This window comes from Falco cherrug, chromosome 8 (genome assembly GCF_023634085.1).
Source record: "Falco cherrug isolate bFalChe1 chromosome 8, bFalChe1.pri, whole genome shotgun sequence".
Classification (NCBI taxonomy): domain Eukaryota; kingdom Metazoa; phylum Chordata; class Aves; order Falconiformes; family Falconidae; genus Falco; species Falco cherrug.
Window position 1 is genome coordinate 1,691,883 of NC_073704.1, and position 17,746 is coordinate 1,709,628.

The 17,746-nt window shown below is 46.0% G+C and overlaps 1 protein-coding gene and 1 long non-coding RNA gene across 4 annotated transcripts; one reads left to right on the top strand and one right to left on the bottom strand.

The window, feature by feature from the left end:
- Nucleotides 1–560: 560 nt before the first annotated feature.
- Nucleotides 561–17,727, bottom strand: LOC102046771 (MOB-like protein phocein). 3 transcript variants are annotated; one of them, XM_055718964.1, is made up of 9 exons: nt 17,571–17,727; nt 16,358–16,522; nt 7,101–7,163; nt 6,506–6,606; nt 4,890–4,932; nt 4,547–4,633; nt 2,829–2,908; nt 1,896–2,007; nt 561–957 (listed from the first exon to the last, which is right to left on the bottom strand). In XM_055718964.1, exons 1-9 carry the CDS (start codon nt 17,571–17,573, stop codon nt 826–828), a joined length of 786 nt encoding a protein of 261 aa, XP_055574939.1. In that variant the 5' UTR covers nt 17,574–17,727; the 3' UTR covers nt 561–825. The 3 variants fall into 3 exon arrangements, with proteins under 3 accessions (XP_055574939.1, XP_055574937.1, XP_055574938.1); XM_055718962.1 differs by lacking the exons at nt 16,358–16,522; nt 17,571–17,727 and adding an exon at nt 8,819–8,961; XM_055718963.1 differs by lacking the exons at nt 561–957; nt 1,896–2,007; nt 2,829–2,908; ... (2 more) ...; nt 6,506–6,606; nt 7,101–7,163 and adding exons at nt 14,099–14,457; nt 15,024–15,113 and having other exon boundaries at nt 17,571–17,707.
- LOC129736660 (uncharacterized) lies at nt 1,185–2,193 on the top strand. Its single transcript, XR_008733601.1, has 2 exons — nt 1,185–1,273; nt 1,808–2,193. It is a non-coding gene; the product is annotated as an uncharacterized LOC129736660 (long non-coding RNA).
- Nucleotides 17,728–17,746: the final 19 nt, after the last annotated feature.

The window sequence follows — 17,746 nt, forward strand, 5'->3', positions numbered from 1 at the left end:
TGTTATGTAGTGTAACATGAATATTTATGAGGTATAATCTGTAAGCAGTTGCTATAAATATGCACAGGTATAAGCCATTGACTTTTCTGCCACAGTTGTTGTTTAGAGAAGTTGCAGACTGGAGAACAGCAGAAGACAGTGCAGAACCTGGCCCCTGCTGTACACAAACCTCCACTGTTAACAAAAAAAAAAAAAAAAGTCCAGAAAGTATGTTAGATGTATATCAAGAATATATATGTCCAATAGCATACTGAAATTGTCCTTTCGGTATTACTAATACTATAGATCCTATTAGTGTTTGGATATACGCATACAGGAATGTGCACATCCAAAAGTAAATCTTCAAAGCCATCTTAAAAAAATAAAAGCTAAATTAGGAATAAGCTACACTGCAAGAAGATTCCTGAAGAATTATATATTTAAGGTGATAATCTTTGAACTAAGACTTAATATAGCTACTGCATTAAAAAATGGCTTGCTGTGCAATCTTAATCTCACTTTTTTCCCCACCCAATCAGACACCTCTTCAGGATTGTGATTCAATGATTGTTTAGCAGCAATTTTAGAGAACTGTAAATTCTTTTATTAACAGGCATTATAAACAGATACTACTACTTTTATTTAAAAACCATGAGTGCCACATTGATGAATATACAGCTCATGAATAACTTAAAAGTATTTCCCATATTAAAAGGCAATGCACACAGCATACAAAAAGTATACTAAACAAAGCTATGAGGATACGTGATTGAAGTGTCTAAAATGGTATATACAGTACATAATTAATGTTTAGATTCAGTACAGACTTCTGTACTGCCATTCCCATCATGCCTCGCTCTCCCCTGACACTGAATTTTGCACTTCTTCCTCCAAAATTGGTACAATCAGGTTATCCTTGGACATCAGATTATACTTCATCACAAACTTAGTGAACCGGTGACACAAGAAAGTTTCATTCTGGAGATGAAAAAAGGGGAAAAAATAATATATGCAGAAGGAATATTTCAGACAATTGAGGAGAACACACTAAAAAACCACCTGCTTTTATGTAATTGCCTCCTTAGATTTACAAGCCTTAGAAGTAGTAACACTTAAATAGTAAATTTATATTACTACCTTTATATCGTTACTGCTTGCTAATAGTTTACTGTAATTAACAAAAAACCCTGCTGACTTTCAGGCTTAAGTCACAGCTCAATTCAGCAGCACTTAGACAAGAGTATGTTCAAGTAGCAGTGCAGTCCTGATCCACCCTCCCAAAGACAGGTTTAAGGTGTGTGAACCTCCTCCTACACACACCACCCCCAGCAGCACGGGGCACAGCCATCCCGCAGCTGTTCCAGCAGCCTTCACTGGGAATCGGCAAAGGCTTCCGCTTACATCCAGCTCTAGCCCCTGTCTCCTTTCAATCTAGTACTTTCTACTTTTCCATTAAAAAAAAGTTGGAAGTTACTGGAGGCACACAAGCTGCCACCAGTTACTCTCTCTGTTTGTGGCTTTACTGTTATAATTCCTTAGCTGTTGTGTAACACATGCAAACAGGAAATCATATGTGTAAGCTGTACAAACTGCACCAAGCGCATGAATGCATTCAGGAATCTGTAGAACAAGACGAATTTGAGCTGTCTGCACAAGATCTCTCAAATTCTGGCCTTTTATCCAAATAGAAGGGAAACCTTAGCTGGGTAAACTTTATATAATAATTTTCATTTACATATATGTATAAGTAATGCACCACAGCATTTCAGTTATTATAAAACTAATTACTATAATCAATACTTTTGTTTGAATGCGGATCTTCTGGCAGGACTAAAAGAAAACGTGTAATACGACTGTGTCACAGCTATAACGTCCGTAAACGCCCTTCTTTCAAGATGTAATTTGAAACTACTTACTTCGTATTCATCAAATATCTGCCGGTGATGAAAGTAAGCGTGTGAAAATATTCTGTAAATCCTTCGGCACACGGATCCTAATTTGGCTACAGAGGATTCCTTTATGCTAACCCTGTAAGCACCAGGAGGAAGGTTACAAAACAGGTCTACTGGAATGACTACTGAGATACATGCTGGTATGAATTCTCATTTTTACATTATATAACTGCACACAAAATTTAGACTTAAGTGTTGCGGATACCTATGTCTGCATTTGCTTATTTTTGGAAGGAAAATAAAAACGTTGGTGCACACTCCACATTTTACAGTCGTACTCTGGCTGCAAAAAAAATTGTGCCTGTAGTTAAACATCATCAGTTATTCTGGTAATGGCTGGATTTCTGGTTTCTAGCATTGACGGGCAAAGGGAGAAAGACTTCCAGTTGTACCTCCTCGCCAACACTGGCTTCCTAGAGAAGCACAATTTTGACTTCTCCAATCAAAAACAGGTTTCCGTAACCCAATATGTGGGCTGCCCATTAAGTACACTCAGTCTTCTGTGGTCACTGATGTCCCACAGTAGACTGGTGTTGGCTTCTGGAGGCTTTCGGTGCCATACTGGTTTAAGTCCTTCGAGTCACTGCATCCCTCTGAAAGCCAATCTGTTATTTAGGTTGATACTACTCCAACGGAAGCCCCATAACACACACAGATATTAGTAAAACAGTTTCCACCTAAAAAGCACCCGTCAGCTCCAGTAAATGGCAAACTATTCGAACAGGTAGGAATTCTTCCTTAGCTTAGAAGTGACAGTAGGTCTACCAACAAGTGACACATGCGGGATTGCTGGTATTTTCAGCCGCAGTCCATGAAAAACGCATTTATGCCTTTTAGTGTGCTTTGTAAGTGTTTAGGTGCCACTTATTCCCTCCTCCCAAGTGAATGCGTTTTTACCTGCTAGGGAAATATTTATTGCTATTCAGAAGACATGCAGCTCCATCAAGTGTGTGTCTGGTGTAGTCTATAGCAGGACACTACAAAAATAAGACAGTTAGCACACGTTACGAGTGCATGCATACATAAACATAGTCATAAAACTTGTTTCAAGAGAAACATTTTAATTATGTTTCCTGGTGCTTTTAACCTCACTGATCATTTTTATTCCCAGAAGTTTCACATAGCTTCTCTGAAGGTCTAACTACGTTTCCTCCTTAAGTGAGCCGTTTCTTTTCCCTGTTTCACAACCCATGTAAATTGTTTCAAGAAAAAAGTTACTATGGAAATGTGATTATGCATGAGTAGTGAATTCTATGCATCATCTCCTTAAGTAAAGCTGTATTACAAGCATACATACTGCAAGTACACTGAAAGACAATCACTACCTCATCGTTCATTTGTTTCCCACACAGTCCAGTCACCAGACATTTTCTTTCACAGCCTAAACTGGTAACACATTATCAAAAAAAATGTAACCAAAACAAAAAAAAAGCCCCAAACCTGAGCATATCAGTGTTTTTTTTACCTTGGCAAAGAAAACCAGAATCATTAGCATAGCTAAATGTATGGCAAGCTAAGTCCTGGCTCTAGGATCAAGTACAGAGAGAGGAGAAGGAAAAAAGTAAGGGTGAGCCAAGACGGACTGAGAGAACAGGAGCGTCTGTCCCTTTTCCATTCCCCAGTTTCAGGAAGATGACTTCTCAGTTGTACGTTTTTATCAGCAGTCCAAGGTTGCATCACCCCCTATCTGGCAGATAGCTATTATCGACGTGGAAAACAGCAGCTGAATGATGTGTGCTCAGAGATGAAAAGCAGCCTGCAATTCTCCGGTTAGCTGGGTAAATAGACTTACTACATGCCAAGATACCGAGTGGGGATGAGGGTTAAAGGAGGGAGTGGGAAAAAAAGTTGGCCTGCAGAGGTAAATCAAGGCATCTCAGAAATTTGGAAAAAAAAAAAAAAAAAAAAGCTTACAGAAAACCTTACAGGACAAAAAAAGCAGGGTTAAGGAGAACCAATACCTTTTTCTAGAAGGTGAAATACAAAAATATGACAGACTGCACTACTGCCATAACCAATAGCAACAGAGAAAGACCTTCTGACGGCAATAAAAAAAAAAAAGTATTATCAAGTGGTTCAACAGGAGATCTGAACAAAGTTTGAAGTAATTGGACGCTCAGAGAGACAAGCTACGGCCATGCTGATAACCTGCTCAACGTAAAGTACTTTTATGACTCCGCTGCCTTTTAGGAGTAACTGCCCTAAGAGTGCGCACATGCAGGCGCCTTCAGACTGTCAGGCTTACACGCCTAGTGCTATGGATCAAGGCCAGAGTTTGAAAAGGACAGCCTATTCTCAGCATGCACTCTTCTTTCAATTAAACAAAGACCTTTTTCCATTGAGTTTCAGGCTGTCTCAACACAAATTAAGAGAGAAAGAGAGGGGAATGTGCGAAGTCTCTAACAGTGCGGTAAGAAGCAGTTCCTTCATACCTCATCCCATTCTTCTGCAAACTACTACAGAACAGGAAAGAAGGAAACCTCAAGTGACACTCCTAACCCACGTAAGCGCTCAGTTTGAGTAAGCCGCCAGATCTAGTGGTCTCCCCATGCACATACAAACTGTGAAAGAAAATCCTCCATCAGTGGGGTCAGTTTTCCAAAATGCATCCGTACCTCTTTGGGAGTTTTATGAGCGGCACAAAGAAAAATCCATTGTTCGGTTGCTGTCATCTGAGTACATGTGTCTGGGTGGCATTCACTCTGTTAAAACAATTGTTCAGTTATGAAAACCACCCAACAGCAAAAATGAGCTGAGCTTTTCAAAGCACTTTCTTGCCATGTCCCCCACCAAAAAAGTTTATTTGCCAGAAGTCTTTAAAACCCTAGAAAGCTCTTACTGCAAACCACTGCTTAAGTCTATGTGTATAAATTTAGAGGAAAGCTCCGTAAAGTTTGCATCTTACAATACAAAAGCCCCCTCCTTGATACAATATAAAAATATCAAGAAAATAATTACCTGAAGCTTGACAGCTAGTCCATTGAGCTCAAGGCAGAATTGTCTGAAAAATTTTCAACAGCAGCATCAAAATCAACATTTTGTTTTCCCAGTGGAAACATCTAATGAACAACGTCATACATTCTAATCTTCTTCACAGATCTCTTAATGTTTTTGGAAATTATTCTTGTAAAGTGGAAAAAATACATCAGAACATGAAACAAATTGTACTTCAAAGAATGCCATCGAATAATTTTCAGCTGATGTCACATGTGAAAAGGCAACAGGCTAGGAATTAACACGCTATAAAAGGGCTACAAATTGAGAGAAACAGAATTCACACGAGCATGTTTTTTCCTACTCGGCAAAACAATTATGAATTAATTCTTACCTGACAGTAGAGGCTGAGCTTAACAAATAATTTTGTGGAAGCATTTAAGACACTGAATTTGTTATGGAAGAAAGTGCTAGTTCACAAATAAAGATTAAAAAAAAAATAAATCAAGTTTTAAATTCATACAGCTGGATCATTCCATCCTTCCAAGATACAATTCCTCCAGATCAACTGAGTGGCTGAAGTCCCACCACAGATCATTAACAGAATGGGGCTTCTAGAAATACTGCTTTCACCAGAATATACCTGAAAGTGCATTCTTTAACTTAGGAGAATTCACCCCTCTGTCCTGTAAGAAAATCTGAATAATTTTTCCAAAAAATGACAAGTATTTAGTGACAAGTCATTTCAGTGAATCTACAGCGATTTTCGGTGTGTGAAAGGACAGGGGAAATTCTTAAAATGTGTCCTTTGTAACTGTAGGTATACACTTCTTCCTTTTCTGAGGACACCCTATGTCTTACTTGAACTATTCCAGGCCAGAGGAGAGAAAAAGAAAACATGAGGCAAGAAGTCAAGCTATATAAATCTAGGAGTAACTTAGAACCATTCTTATTCCTGAAAGTGTATTTGATAAAGTTAGAAGACACCTTAAAAGGAAAAAAAAAACCCCAATAATCAGGACACAAGGATACTAAAGTAATACCAGGAAAAAAGGATTACTACATATGTATTAACAGGGTGTAAAGCTACACTACAACTGAAGGAGACTTTCAGGCACAAACTGCCTAGCCAAAATGTATTTATTTTACCACATAAAACAAACGGAGAAGGAGAAAAAAGGTTTGAGTTTCCTTGCAACCAGAAAAGGAACTGCAAGACACAGGTACTCTTGCTTTCCCAGCTAAAGCCTACTTTCTTGCAAGTTTCAGAAAAAGCACTGGGAGTATCTGGGAATCACATTCCCAATTAACAGAGAGGAAGAACTGATGATACTAGGAGAAAGTGCTATGGAAACTCACGACCATATTTTCATATTCAAAGCATGCTAGTACAGCTTTTGAAGTGAGGTACATTTTCTTAAAAAACATCCAGAACACTAGATCAGAGTGTATCATAATGCTTTAGAAAGAGCAAGGAATTCTGAAAATAATGAATACCTAAGTATAAAAATATTCAATAGTAGAAATATCAAGTTCTATTTAAGTTACTTCTGATCTGTCATATTCAGAAGACTCACTACCACTGTCGATGAACAACACATAGAATCAGGACACTACGCTGACAAAACATGGATTCTTACCTTAAATGTTCGTACTTCCATACACCTTCATCCTGGCCTTCAGGAGGTTCAAGGATCTTATCGATGTTGGAACAGTCTGCCCTTATGTTTTGCTGAATGTACTAGGAGAGGGGGAAGAAGTTAAATCTAGATCTTCTTGTTAATTATTGTAAGAGTATATTTAGGACATGAGATCTTTGAGGGACTTACTTTTTCTCTTTACTTAAGAAGTTATTGACAGACTAAAACGTTAGAGTAGATGGGCAGGGTAAAAAAAAAAATGGTATAAAAAGTGCCAGATCTGCAAAAAGCCTTTCCTTAAATAGAAAAGGTGAAAGAATAGGTAAATTTTACAGCTTTTGTACAACATCCATCTCCAAACAAAAGAACCCCAACAGGAACCCCCACCATTTTCTTAAATCTAATTTGCTTAAACCAGACATGGGAATTCTAGCTATTTCTGCATACACAATTAATAATTATGTGCTTATGAAATGTACTCCTGTGCAGCAACATTCTGAGCAGATCAATAGCATGTTGTGTTGCCCGTTTTTTCACCACAATACATAACTGAGAAACTGAACTTATTAACAGGATTTCACATAAGGAAGAATACCTGCTGAACAGCCAGCGTACTATCCATTTCTTCAAAGGATTCATCAGGCCAATTGTAGAAATCCTGTTAAATAAAGTTTAAAACCAATTTAACAAAAATAGAGGGGGAGGAAGAAAAGCGAGCAGTCTACAATAAGCTTGAACACACAGGAAAATAGATGTGGTTTATACAATTCCAGGAAGCTACATCTTAACAGAAGCAGCACACAATCTTGGCAAGAGCAGGGTGAAACGGGACTGACGTGCCTAATGTTACAATCCTATCTTAAAAGTTCTGTGTGACTACACAATAAACGTCTCTTCCCTACATCTTGCTGTAACACCTATGTAGCCTGTGGGTTTTAAATGAAGTATTTGCATACAGTGCCCATTTCACATGTTAGACCATGTAAGAATGGGGAAGAAAAGAGGTCTGTAGAGTGTAGTATTATGCAACAGTTACAAAGCCAAAAATCCCAGTATATCCCAGTAGGTGTATACGCACCACTGGAAAAGTCTTCTCTAAACTGAGACAAGCTAGGCAGTGTTGGCCTGACTTGGCGCTACGTTCCCTCTCATAACTGGGTGGCTGGTGGCTCTGCTAACCCACGGTGTTCAATACTGTTAACGCTAACACCCTCCTGAAGCTTCACCTCAGATCCAGCTGTACTTCAGCGTTCTGCAGCAGTTTGCATCTGCTGCAATTACAATGGTCCCAGACACACGCGTTTTCTTACTCTGCATTTTTCACACCTAGAACTCGGTGCTACTCCCTCTTATTATCCGGCAGTGCTGCGCACCAGCCTCCCACAGCCATCCTAGTAGAGGCAATGACTCAATGAACACATTCCAGCTGCGCAGCTTTGCAATCTGTTCTTGGGAGAACACAGTCATCGCTCAGAAAGTATCCAGAGTGCACATCCAGTGCTGAGGTATCATTAAGTAATTGTATTCACATACTGGGTAGCTATACCAGTGTCATCCAAAATTAAAAGTTAAATACAGCCACGAGAGAAATGGTATGATTGCGAAAGGCTTCAGCCTAGATAAACTTTATAATTTAACTACATCTAGGTGTGTGTCCAACTTGCAGTTTTTCAGAATACCCCAACTATGTCAGAGGCGGACAGCGTTCTATTTCCTTCACACATCCTCCGCGACAGAAGGAGCCGGGGCTGTGCGGGACCCTCGCCCCGTGCGCGGCCAGGGGAGCAGCGCCGTGCCCCGCAGGGGAGCCCGGCCCGCACGACCGCTCGCAGACGGCCGTCCCCCGGGGTCCCCCGAGGCACCGGGCCCCCGGCGAGGCGGCGGGGCCCGGCACTGCCTCCCCGTGCAGACCGGGGGCTGCCGCTGCCGAGCCCCCAGCCGGGGCCCGCCCGTGCGGCCCCGCCCGCCCCTCCCCGGCCATCACAGCCGCGACCCCAGCGACAGGCCGCGAGCGGCGGCCCCGCCGGCGGCCAGGCCCGGCTGCCCTCGGCCCCTCCGCCCCCGCGTCCCGGCCGGGCCCCTCAGCGCCCCGCGGGGAGAGCGGGCGGCCGGGCCCGGCCTCGCCCCGCCCCGGGGAACAAAGCCGTACCCCGCCGGGCCCGGCCCGCCGCCGCCGGGCAGCGCTGGGCCCCGCCAGGCCCGGCCAGGCCCGCGGGGAGACCCAGACGGGCACCCGGGCCCGGAGCCTGGGCGGCGGCGCTGCCCGTCCCCCCACCACAGCCGGCCACGGCCCGCGGCGCCTCGCCGCCTCACCTGGGCCTTGGTGCCCGGCCTGTTCCGCCTCAGCACTGCCGTCCCCTCCGCCATGACCATAGTGACAGCGGCGCCAGGACCCGGATGCGGCAGCGCCGGGCGGGGCCGGAGCGGGGGGCGGGGCGGCCGCGGCGGCGCCTCTCGCGAGAGCAGCCGGCGGCACTGGCGGACGGGGCCTTCCCGCCCCGCCCCGGCACGAGGCGGCCCCCTGACCCCGGCCCCGCCCCTCGCCCCGGCACGTGCTGGTCCTTCTTCTGGCCGCGGGGGTGCGCGGGAAACCCTGCCCGTGCGGCCGCTGTGGGGCGGCCGCCTCCTTCCCGCTCTCCCCCTCTGAGGCAGCTGCCTCCCTCCGTCCCCCTCTCTAGGGCAGCCGCCTCTCTGTGGCCCAGCTCCCCCCGAGCTGCTTCCAGGGCTTCCCTGCGAGCCTCGAGGGACAGCACCCACAGGTGCCCCCGGCAGGCGGGGACGGCTTTCATGGTGGCCGTTTGCCCAGGTTGCTCGGTCCCCGCCGGGATGCGTGAGCTGCACGGTGCGGGCGGTGTCATGGCGCCGGGGCTGGAGCAGTGCGTGGTGGCTGGGTTTGTGAGGTGAAGCCTCCAGAGAAGGAGCTGGCTGGCTGGCTGGCTGCTGAGGAAAATACATGCTTCAGACTGCACCCCGCTCCATCGGTGCCCCTCTGTCAGCACCTGGCTGCGTGTGCTCTCCTCCACGGTCAGTCCTCGCTCTGTGCCAGTCTCTGTACAATGCAACCCAGTCAATATTTTGTACAATACGCTATTCTGTACAAAACAATTCTTTTGTATGGTATAAACCATAAGGGTGTGATTTTAAACAAATATTTGAAGTCCTATATTAATGATACATAGTTGTTACTGCTGAGAATGATGAATAAAAAACCCCAAACAACAGTGACTCGGGGCAAAATGCTTCAAAGTCGACATGAAGCCTTTCTAGGTCCTCGGGGGCAGGACAGACAGGCTTGCACAGAGGTCATGGACTGCTCTGCTAATGGAAAACAGTTCACTTGGGTTTTAAGGTTTACCAAGTTGGGTGTTACATGTGTTGGCTGTATTTGGCAAGAAAACATTAAAAAGGCACCTTTAGCTTATAGCTGGCTGGTAAATAGGTCCCTGTTACAAGCAAGTAGACATTTTGGAAGACTGGAGTGGCTCATGTTATTTCTGTAGGATTAGGAAGAAGAAAATTATTTGGGAGCTGCCCTGTTTCCAAGCACTAGATGGTCACAAGGAGTACAGAGTAAGGGTGAATTGCTTCGGTCTGTAAGCAAGAACGATAGAGCAACAAGGCAGAGCCAAGATGCCTCCTTGTATACAGTCAATCAATAAATGGCTGCAGTTGTGTGTTGTTTCCTGAGAAGTGGAGACAGCTGGTACCTGATGCTGCCCCTACCCCCACTGCATTACAGAGTGAATGCTACGTGTGGTGTCCCTGCCCCTGACTCAGTTCATTTCAATTGTCACTCAAGACAATACCATGCGCTTCTCCATATTAAAACCTCTTCCATCTACCCAATGAGTTTAGAGTACCTGAAACATTTCCGGATCAAAAACATTGAAAAGTCTCTAATCGGGTTTTCCCATCCAAAGGCAAAGTGCATTTTGAATACTTATTTTGCCTGGCCAGTGCTATGACCAGGATCCTGCCTTGTTCTGGAGCCAGGTTAGAGCTGAAAGCTGGACAAAGTGTGAGTAACAGGGTCATCATCTGCCCCAGCACACACACCCAGCTAACCAGCAGTTTATATTGACAGAGGCAGCTCTGTTCTCGTTAGGCTGTAACACAGGGGTGGCATTCCTAACTTCAGGCACCTGAGTTCAGTTTGCATTAGTTACTTTTTTACTCCCGGTCAGCATTCCTGCCCCAGAGATGTTAGCTATTCGAGTCATGTGGCAAAACTCAGCACTTCTTGGCAGTTTGCGTAAGAAACCCTGAAAAGGTTAATAACACTGGGCAAAAATGGTGCATTAGAATGAAGGGTACAAATCTCCTAGTACTTCATTAGATCAGCTGTAATCCAACATTAGTTTTTTATGAGATTGATACTGTAACTAGCCAGTCCCAAGGTAAAAGAAATTGTAGCTGTTTAAGTCCTTGAAAATTCAGCAGCTTGTTTGGGGTTTGTTGTTTTTTCTTTTTTTATCATCATATTCAAGGTTTAGCTGGTATCTAAGGCACAGAAGAGTCAGGGATTTGATACTTACATTTGTCCCTGACTTTTGTTTCATGGACATCTTGCTTCTCAAATGAAAATAAATCTGGCTGTGAAGAAATACCTCTCGGAGAGAGCTATGTTAGTTCAGTCTGCAACTGCCTCATGGATTTGCAGAAAAAGGAAAGAAATCTGCAGTGTTTCTGTAGACTCTCCTGTTGCCCCTGATAATTAACCCTGTATTCTCAGAAGCCACTCATTTTTTTTGTTTTCTTGGATATTGAGTTGTTTTTAAACAAAATCTGATCAACAGTAATTTCATTTTTTGGTTTTCACCTGGTCCTCATTGTCTTATGGCTTTCAAGAGTGAAAAATGGAGTATTTGGCCAAAATCTTACTGACTGTTCTTGTGCTGTGTGGGGCCTGGCCTTCCTTTCTTCTCTACTAGTGTGTAAAAAGCTTCATCCTTTTCTTGCTACAGCAGGATGACATAACCAGGACAATAAAGGTTTTCTGAAAGCAGTATAGCTGCTGCTAGCGGACGCTGTTCTGAAATGTTAAGAAAGGAAAGTAGCAAAATTACGTGGAGTTCATCTTGTTTCCTCATGATTCAGACAGCCTGAGGAAAGGCTGGGAAGGACTGTATCTCCCCCCGCCCAAAAAAGCAGGGAGGGCAATATGTAACATTTTTGCCAAAGTTGAAGCTTTGGAATAGTCAAGAAAACCGTGGAATAAAGAAATCTAAATTCCTATAGGAATGACACAGCAAAGAAAGAGCATTTGTGATTGATTCAGTCCTTCTCTATAGAACCTGAGGGGTATGGAATTTGGCATGCTACCGTGGGCTAAGGAACAGCCACAGCAGATGGATCGCCTTGGCTATGTAAGAGTTATCTTGTCCTTGCTTGCAGCGATAGCCTCATGGTGCAAGAAAAAAATGCAATCGATCCAGCAGGCAGATGTTCAAGCATGTCCTTCATTTGATTAGGGCTAGGAATGTGGGCATTTTTTCTCCATATCCGTAAATAACTTACTTCCATGAAAGTTCTTAGGAAAATGTAACTTTCGTTTCTAATCAGTTATGTAAACACTAGTCGATAAAGCCGTGCTAAATATTTTATTAAATAATTAAATATGATATCAAGCTGCTGAAAATCTGCTGGGGCTGAGAACATGGGATGAAGGCTGAGTTGCGGGGAGCAGGCTTGTGCGGCACGTGTTTGTGGCAGTGCTGGTGGGGAGCAGACTGGCACAGCCCTGCTGCCTCGGCCGAGGAGCGCGGCGCCTGGGGCTGAAGGCAAGTTGTGCAGGTATGAGGGGGTACCTGCTGCCCCTGGGTCACCCGCCCTCAGATCGCACCCCGCCGACTGTAGCGGCTCCTCATAACCAAGAACTGCAAACGTCCTGAAATTCTTTGTGAAGTGGGGACCCGATGTAACTGATGCCTCTAAAAGACATCGTGAAGGAAATGCTGACACGTTAGGCCCAAGCATTTCTCTGTTGGGAGTCGACTCCTACTGCATCCATTTCTCACTGAGATGGGGTCTAGTTCCCACGAGTAGTTTGTAGATATGTTAAATACCTTCCTTTGGTATGTGCCTGCCCCAGAATAGCTACCTTATCAGGGAAGGCACAGGGTCCTTGCTCTAGCGGGAGATAATGCTTCTCAGCGAGTTTGTGTTTCATTACACAATCTATTGTCTTTCAAGATACTCGTAAGGTGGTAACCTTAAGTTTCAGCCACGAAGTGCACTGCTGTAACTACCAAGGTAAAACTGCGCTAGGGCAGATTTCATGAAGTAGGCCTTTTCTAGTAAAAACTTTTTTTTTTTTTTTTAATTTGGCACATGGTTCGGTGGGACTTTAAAGCACCTGCACGGCGGTGACTTTTGCCAGCTTTGCCTACAGCTCCAAAGCAGGCGGGCGGTGAGCGGGCGGTGAGCAGCACGCCCCGCAGCCTCGGGGAGCAGACCTTACAGCCAAGACTGCAGAATGCAGCTCCCGGCGGAGTAGCTGGGTGGCAACTGGCATCTAGGTAGCACCTCTGTGCTGAAGTTCAGCTGCTGTGGGGAGGGACCCAGCAGTGCCCTGGCAGAAAGCAGTGTGTTTCACAGTACCTCAGAGCTGATGTCCCCCCACTGCAGCTACTGGAGTTCTAAAAAATGTTTTCCAGTAGACTTTTTTTGTTATCTCCAGCATAAGACTTACAGTGGATCTAGCAACATTGATTTTGTAACAGCTTGAATGGAATGAGAAAGAAGTACCATTTAACGACTGCCATTAAAAGTTTCATTAGCAGCAAGTACATACAGGTTCGTTTCACCTAAGACTACATCAAAACATTTTGAGGCAGCTTATGTTCTCAGACTGCACCAGATCAACGCATGCATACCAACTCCGACAGCGCTAGGCGCAGTCTATAAAGGGCAGTTTTGTGTACCCGTGGTGTGAACCACCTCGAACCCTTTTCCAAGGCAAGATAGGGGTGGTTGGAAATGGGCAAATTTGGTCGCTTCAGCATCACCCAAGTGAGTATCTTGCCATTTAAGAACGTTGCATTAATGATAAAGGAAGTAAAATTTATCAAATCTGCTCTCTACTGAGTTATGGTGCAGCTGGAGATCTGCCCTAAGATAGCGTAGTAACCAGTAAAGAAATTTGCTTTAAGATCAGCATCAGCCCCAGTTCTGCCCAACTAACTGCTGGTGTGGAAGTTACTTGTTTTGGCAAAATCCAGTGAGGGATATATCAGAACAAGTTAATTGTCATCTGCTTCATCTGTGAACTGGACAATTTTGTTCTCACACGGGTATGGCAAGTACCAAGCTCCTTTTAGACTGCTGTGGGACAGGCTGTTTGTTAGTGTTCTGCCAAGGCAGAAGTTAAAAAACCCCATTGTGTTACCTTAAAAGTCCAGAGTGCAAGGGAGCTAGCCGACGGTCCCGCTCATCCCTGCATCTGAGTGATTACCATTTTAAACTCATCTTCCAGCTTAATACAAGTTCAGGGAAAATTATTACCGCAACTGCATCATTTCAGAGAGGTTAGTTCATGGCACAATTGAGACTCAGTTTCACTGAGCAATAGCAGAAACTGAGACGGAGGCGGAATAGTTTTAGAAGTTTATTGTAAAGACCTTTACAACCTCAGTACAGAGATAAGGATATAAAATGGTGTGTTGTTTGGAATAATTAAGGCTGGGTGGTGGTCATCTGAATTTCACTGTTCAATGGAACTGAAGCAAGAGCAATTGTTTTCTGACTGTACATATTTTTATTTGCGTTCCATCATTACAGTGAGATCACCAGTTATTTCAGAGACTCAATGCCTGCTTATTATAAAATAAAAGACATTATTTACATGATGAAAGAAAATTTTCAGCATTTTAGTGGAATGGATGACTGATACTGCAACAGGTTTAGTCCACGTATTTCCCAAGAATGTCACCATCTCTAAACAAGTAGTAGTCCTGCAAAAGAAAGAAAAAAGCCATACATCACTACCTGTCGTATCAGTTATTCTTTTCAGTTGTTTTGCAAATACTGCCTTGTTCTGAAGTCAGGGCTCCCGCTGTCAGAAGTGAGCTAACCAAGACCAGCTCTACATGTTGACTTCTTGAGAAGTCCCAAGACACCCTTTGGGAAAGCTACCACATGACTATTCTTAGTAGTAGGCAGTGCAGGAACTGTTACCAGACAGTTCTGCAGGCTCTCCCTGTCAAAAGCAGGGAGACCCCCAGTAACTGCAGCGCCTTGTGGGTTCCCTCTTAACATACGCTTGGCCTATGGAACCGCTTTGTCCGCCCAGCACAGGTCAGGCCAGAGGTTACCGTGGTTCCTTCCTTTTAAGCAGGGGTGGAAGCACCAAGTACTACAGGTGCCAGAAGCCGGCTGGATTCAGCTGCTCCCATCCGAATACCAACAGCTGTGTTTCCTGGGTGCTGCTAACAGTATGACCTAGCTACAGTATTTAGCACCAGCAGTACGACACTGTGGGAACCCACTTCGTTTGCACCCACAGAGCTGGGAAACCTACCTTATCATCTAGTACAATCTTAGTGCCACCGTACTCCGGCAGCAAAACCTTTTCACCAACTTTTACGCTCACGGGCTGAATCTCGCCATTCTGAAAGAAAAAAGAAATCCTTAGTTTTCCACAATATAGACAGATGTAACGCAATTCCTCCAAACTACCATCATCCACCCACATACAAAACATCCAGGAAATCACAATGACTCTGTACTTTCACCATGCAGTGAAACTAGAACATACAGGCTTACTAGGAAGAGAGAAGCACAGCAGCCAATTCTCAAGCATGGGAGTCCTGCGACATTTAGGCAGTAGAACTACACTGATTTTCTAAATATAATTCATTTTGTTTAGTTTCAAGTGTACGTACAACAATGAGGTTTTTGCTTGATGTACCAAATAGGACTTCACATAAAGAAAAAATACACCCAAGAAACCTGAGAAATTGAGTGAAAGACCATGAAACCCCCACGAGAAATGAAGGGAGCAAGCCCATTTCCACGTTCTGCAGCCAAGGCTAACTTCCCCAGGTGCCAGCTGGCAGCATCTTCCCACCTGTTATTCTGATCAACTTGGCACTGTTGCTGGCAAATCAGTTGTTTGGCAACACCTGATAAAGTTTAATTATATTTTTGCATTACAAATAGAATATTAACATGTTAGTCAAATATTAGCACCACTTCACAATATAAAGCTTTAACTATCAGATGCTGATGCGAAACAGCACGGTATGTATGGAGCAACTTATGGTAAAGAGACAGCCCAAGTCAGCAGACCCAAGTTGAAGTTTAACCTGTTTTCCAATACCACTACTAACTGAACACTGCTGTGGTGGGGGAAAAAACCCTTCTGATGCCAAAAATCCCACAGCCGCTGGCACTTTTGTGAAAACTGTTATTTTTTTTATGATTCCAGGTACATAGTCAACATGCAAAATTAACAAAAAAGTACTTAACACTTATTTCTTTTGATTCCTGATTTTCTTTCCAGTAAGCCCTAATCCTTACAGACAGTATTTTGCACAGCACAAGGCAGTGACTGCCACATGCTGGGATTCCACCCTGCTCACAAGGCACAGAAAGTCAGGCACGTAATAGTTTTAACAAAGGCGGCTGCCAGGCCTTCACGTTTCTGGCTGAGAACCAATGAACCAAGATCTCCCCCAAAACAGCAGAGCCAGTCTGGCGAACCCGAGGTTTCTCCCTCCTCTTTCGCCATCATCCATTTTTCTGAGCGGTCTCTACAGTTAGTTACACCTGCAGCCATCCCCTCCCTGTGGCATGCTCCAGCTACTGCCCTGTAAGTAATCCAACCCCAATGGAATGCTGCAGGGCATTTACCTTTCCTCTGGCGCCCGAGCCAACCGCTACCACTGTCGCTTGTAGCACCTTCCCTTGCGCTTTTTCTGGAATCATGATGCCTCCTTTGGTTACCGCCTCAGCTGCACATCTTTCAACCAGAACGCGATCAAAGAGGGGAAGAAATTTCCTGAATGCCTTTCCTGCCTGTGGAAGCAATCGTACATTGTAATGAGAGCAACGTTTCAAGGAAATTGCAATTAAAGAGTCAAAAACAACAACCAAAGAGACTTCTCTTTTGAAAGAAATTCATAGTTTGAGACAACTGCTGAGCATGTATTTTTAATAATAGCAAAGATATGCTACCTTTAATTGCATCAGAAATTGCTAAAGACAAGCAGATGCGGGGCTCCGCTGACAGCACAGCCGCAGGAAGATGAGCTCCAGCTGGGGACAATCCCCCAGCCAGGGCAGCCCCCTCCACCGACTGCCAATCCCCAGCCCTCAGTCACTCTAGCCCGGCGAGCACAACCGCTGATTACAGGAACTGGACGTACTCATTCAGAGCCAGCCTTTCCATGACGATTAAGGGCCTCTTGGAACAGCGACGGTTTTATTCGCGGAGTGTTTTACAGTCACGCAGCAAAACGCTACCCGGGTGCCCAGCGCCAGGGGCCCTGCGCTCCCGGGCCGCGCCGCCACCTGCGCCGGCTCCCGCGGGCGGCTGCGGCCTCGCCAGGAACGCCCCGGGCACGAGCCGCTAGGCGCGCTCCCGCGGCTGCGGCCTCCGCTGCCACGCCAGGGCGGGGGCGGCTGGTTCGGCCAGGCACCGGCGCCGTCACGGCCCTTTCCCCGCGCCCAGCGGGGGCCGGGCAGCAGCGCGCCTCGGCCGGGAGCCAGGGGCACGGCGGGGCCGCAGGGAGCCCCCGCCTGGCACCCACCGCCAGCCGCGGGGCCGCGCCGCTCCCGCCACAGCGAGCGAGGCACACCACGGGGCTGCGGCCGCCGGGAAGCCCCAGGCGGCCCCTACGCTGCCCCGGTCCCGCCGCCCGCGTGACCTTGCGGCGGCACCGCGCACCCCGCGGGGCGGCCCCCGCTAACGCCGCGGGGCTGGTGGCATCTCGCGGGGCGGCCGTAGGCGGAGACGAACCAGGGCCGGCATCCTGACTGCCCGCCCGCCTCCCCACCGTCCCCGTCCCGTCCCGCCGAAGCTGGGGCGAGCCCGTTCACGGCGGCCCGGCCCGCGGGCACTCACCATGCTGCCGCCGCTCCCCGCCGCCGAGTGACCGGCCGCCGCGCACACGTGAGGAAGGTCACGGGCTGCGCATGCGCGCCCCGCGCCCCGCCCCCGAGAGGCGCCCGCCGCCCCGCCCCCCCCGCGGCCCGCTCACGCTCGCTCGCGCCCGCCGCCGAATTTTCCGCTGCCGAGGG

Bases quoted from the DNA above. Each gene is read 5' to 3' on its own strand.
- LOC102046771 (XM_055718964.1), bottom strand. The intron at 4,933-6,505 runs GTAAGAATCCAT...AAAATTTTTCAG, and splicing joins TGGAAGTACGAACATTTAAG to ACAATTCTGCCTTGAGCTCA. The intron at 4,634-4,889 runs GTAATTATTTTC...TTGTTTTAACAG, and splicing joins GACTAGCTGTCAAGCTTCAG to AGTGAATGCCACCCAGACAC.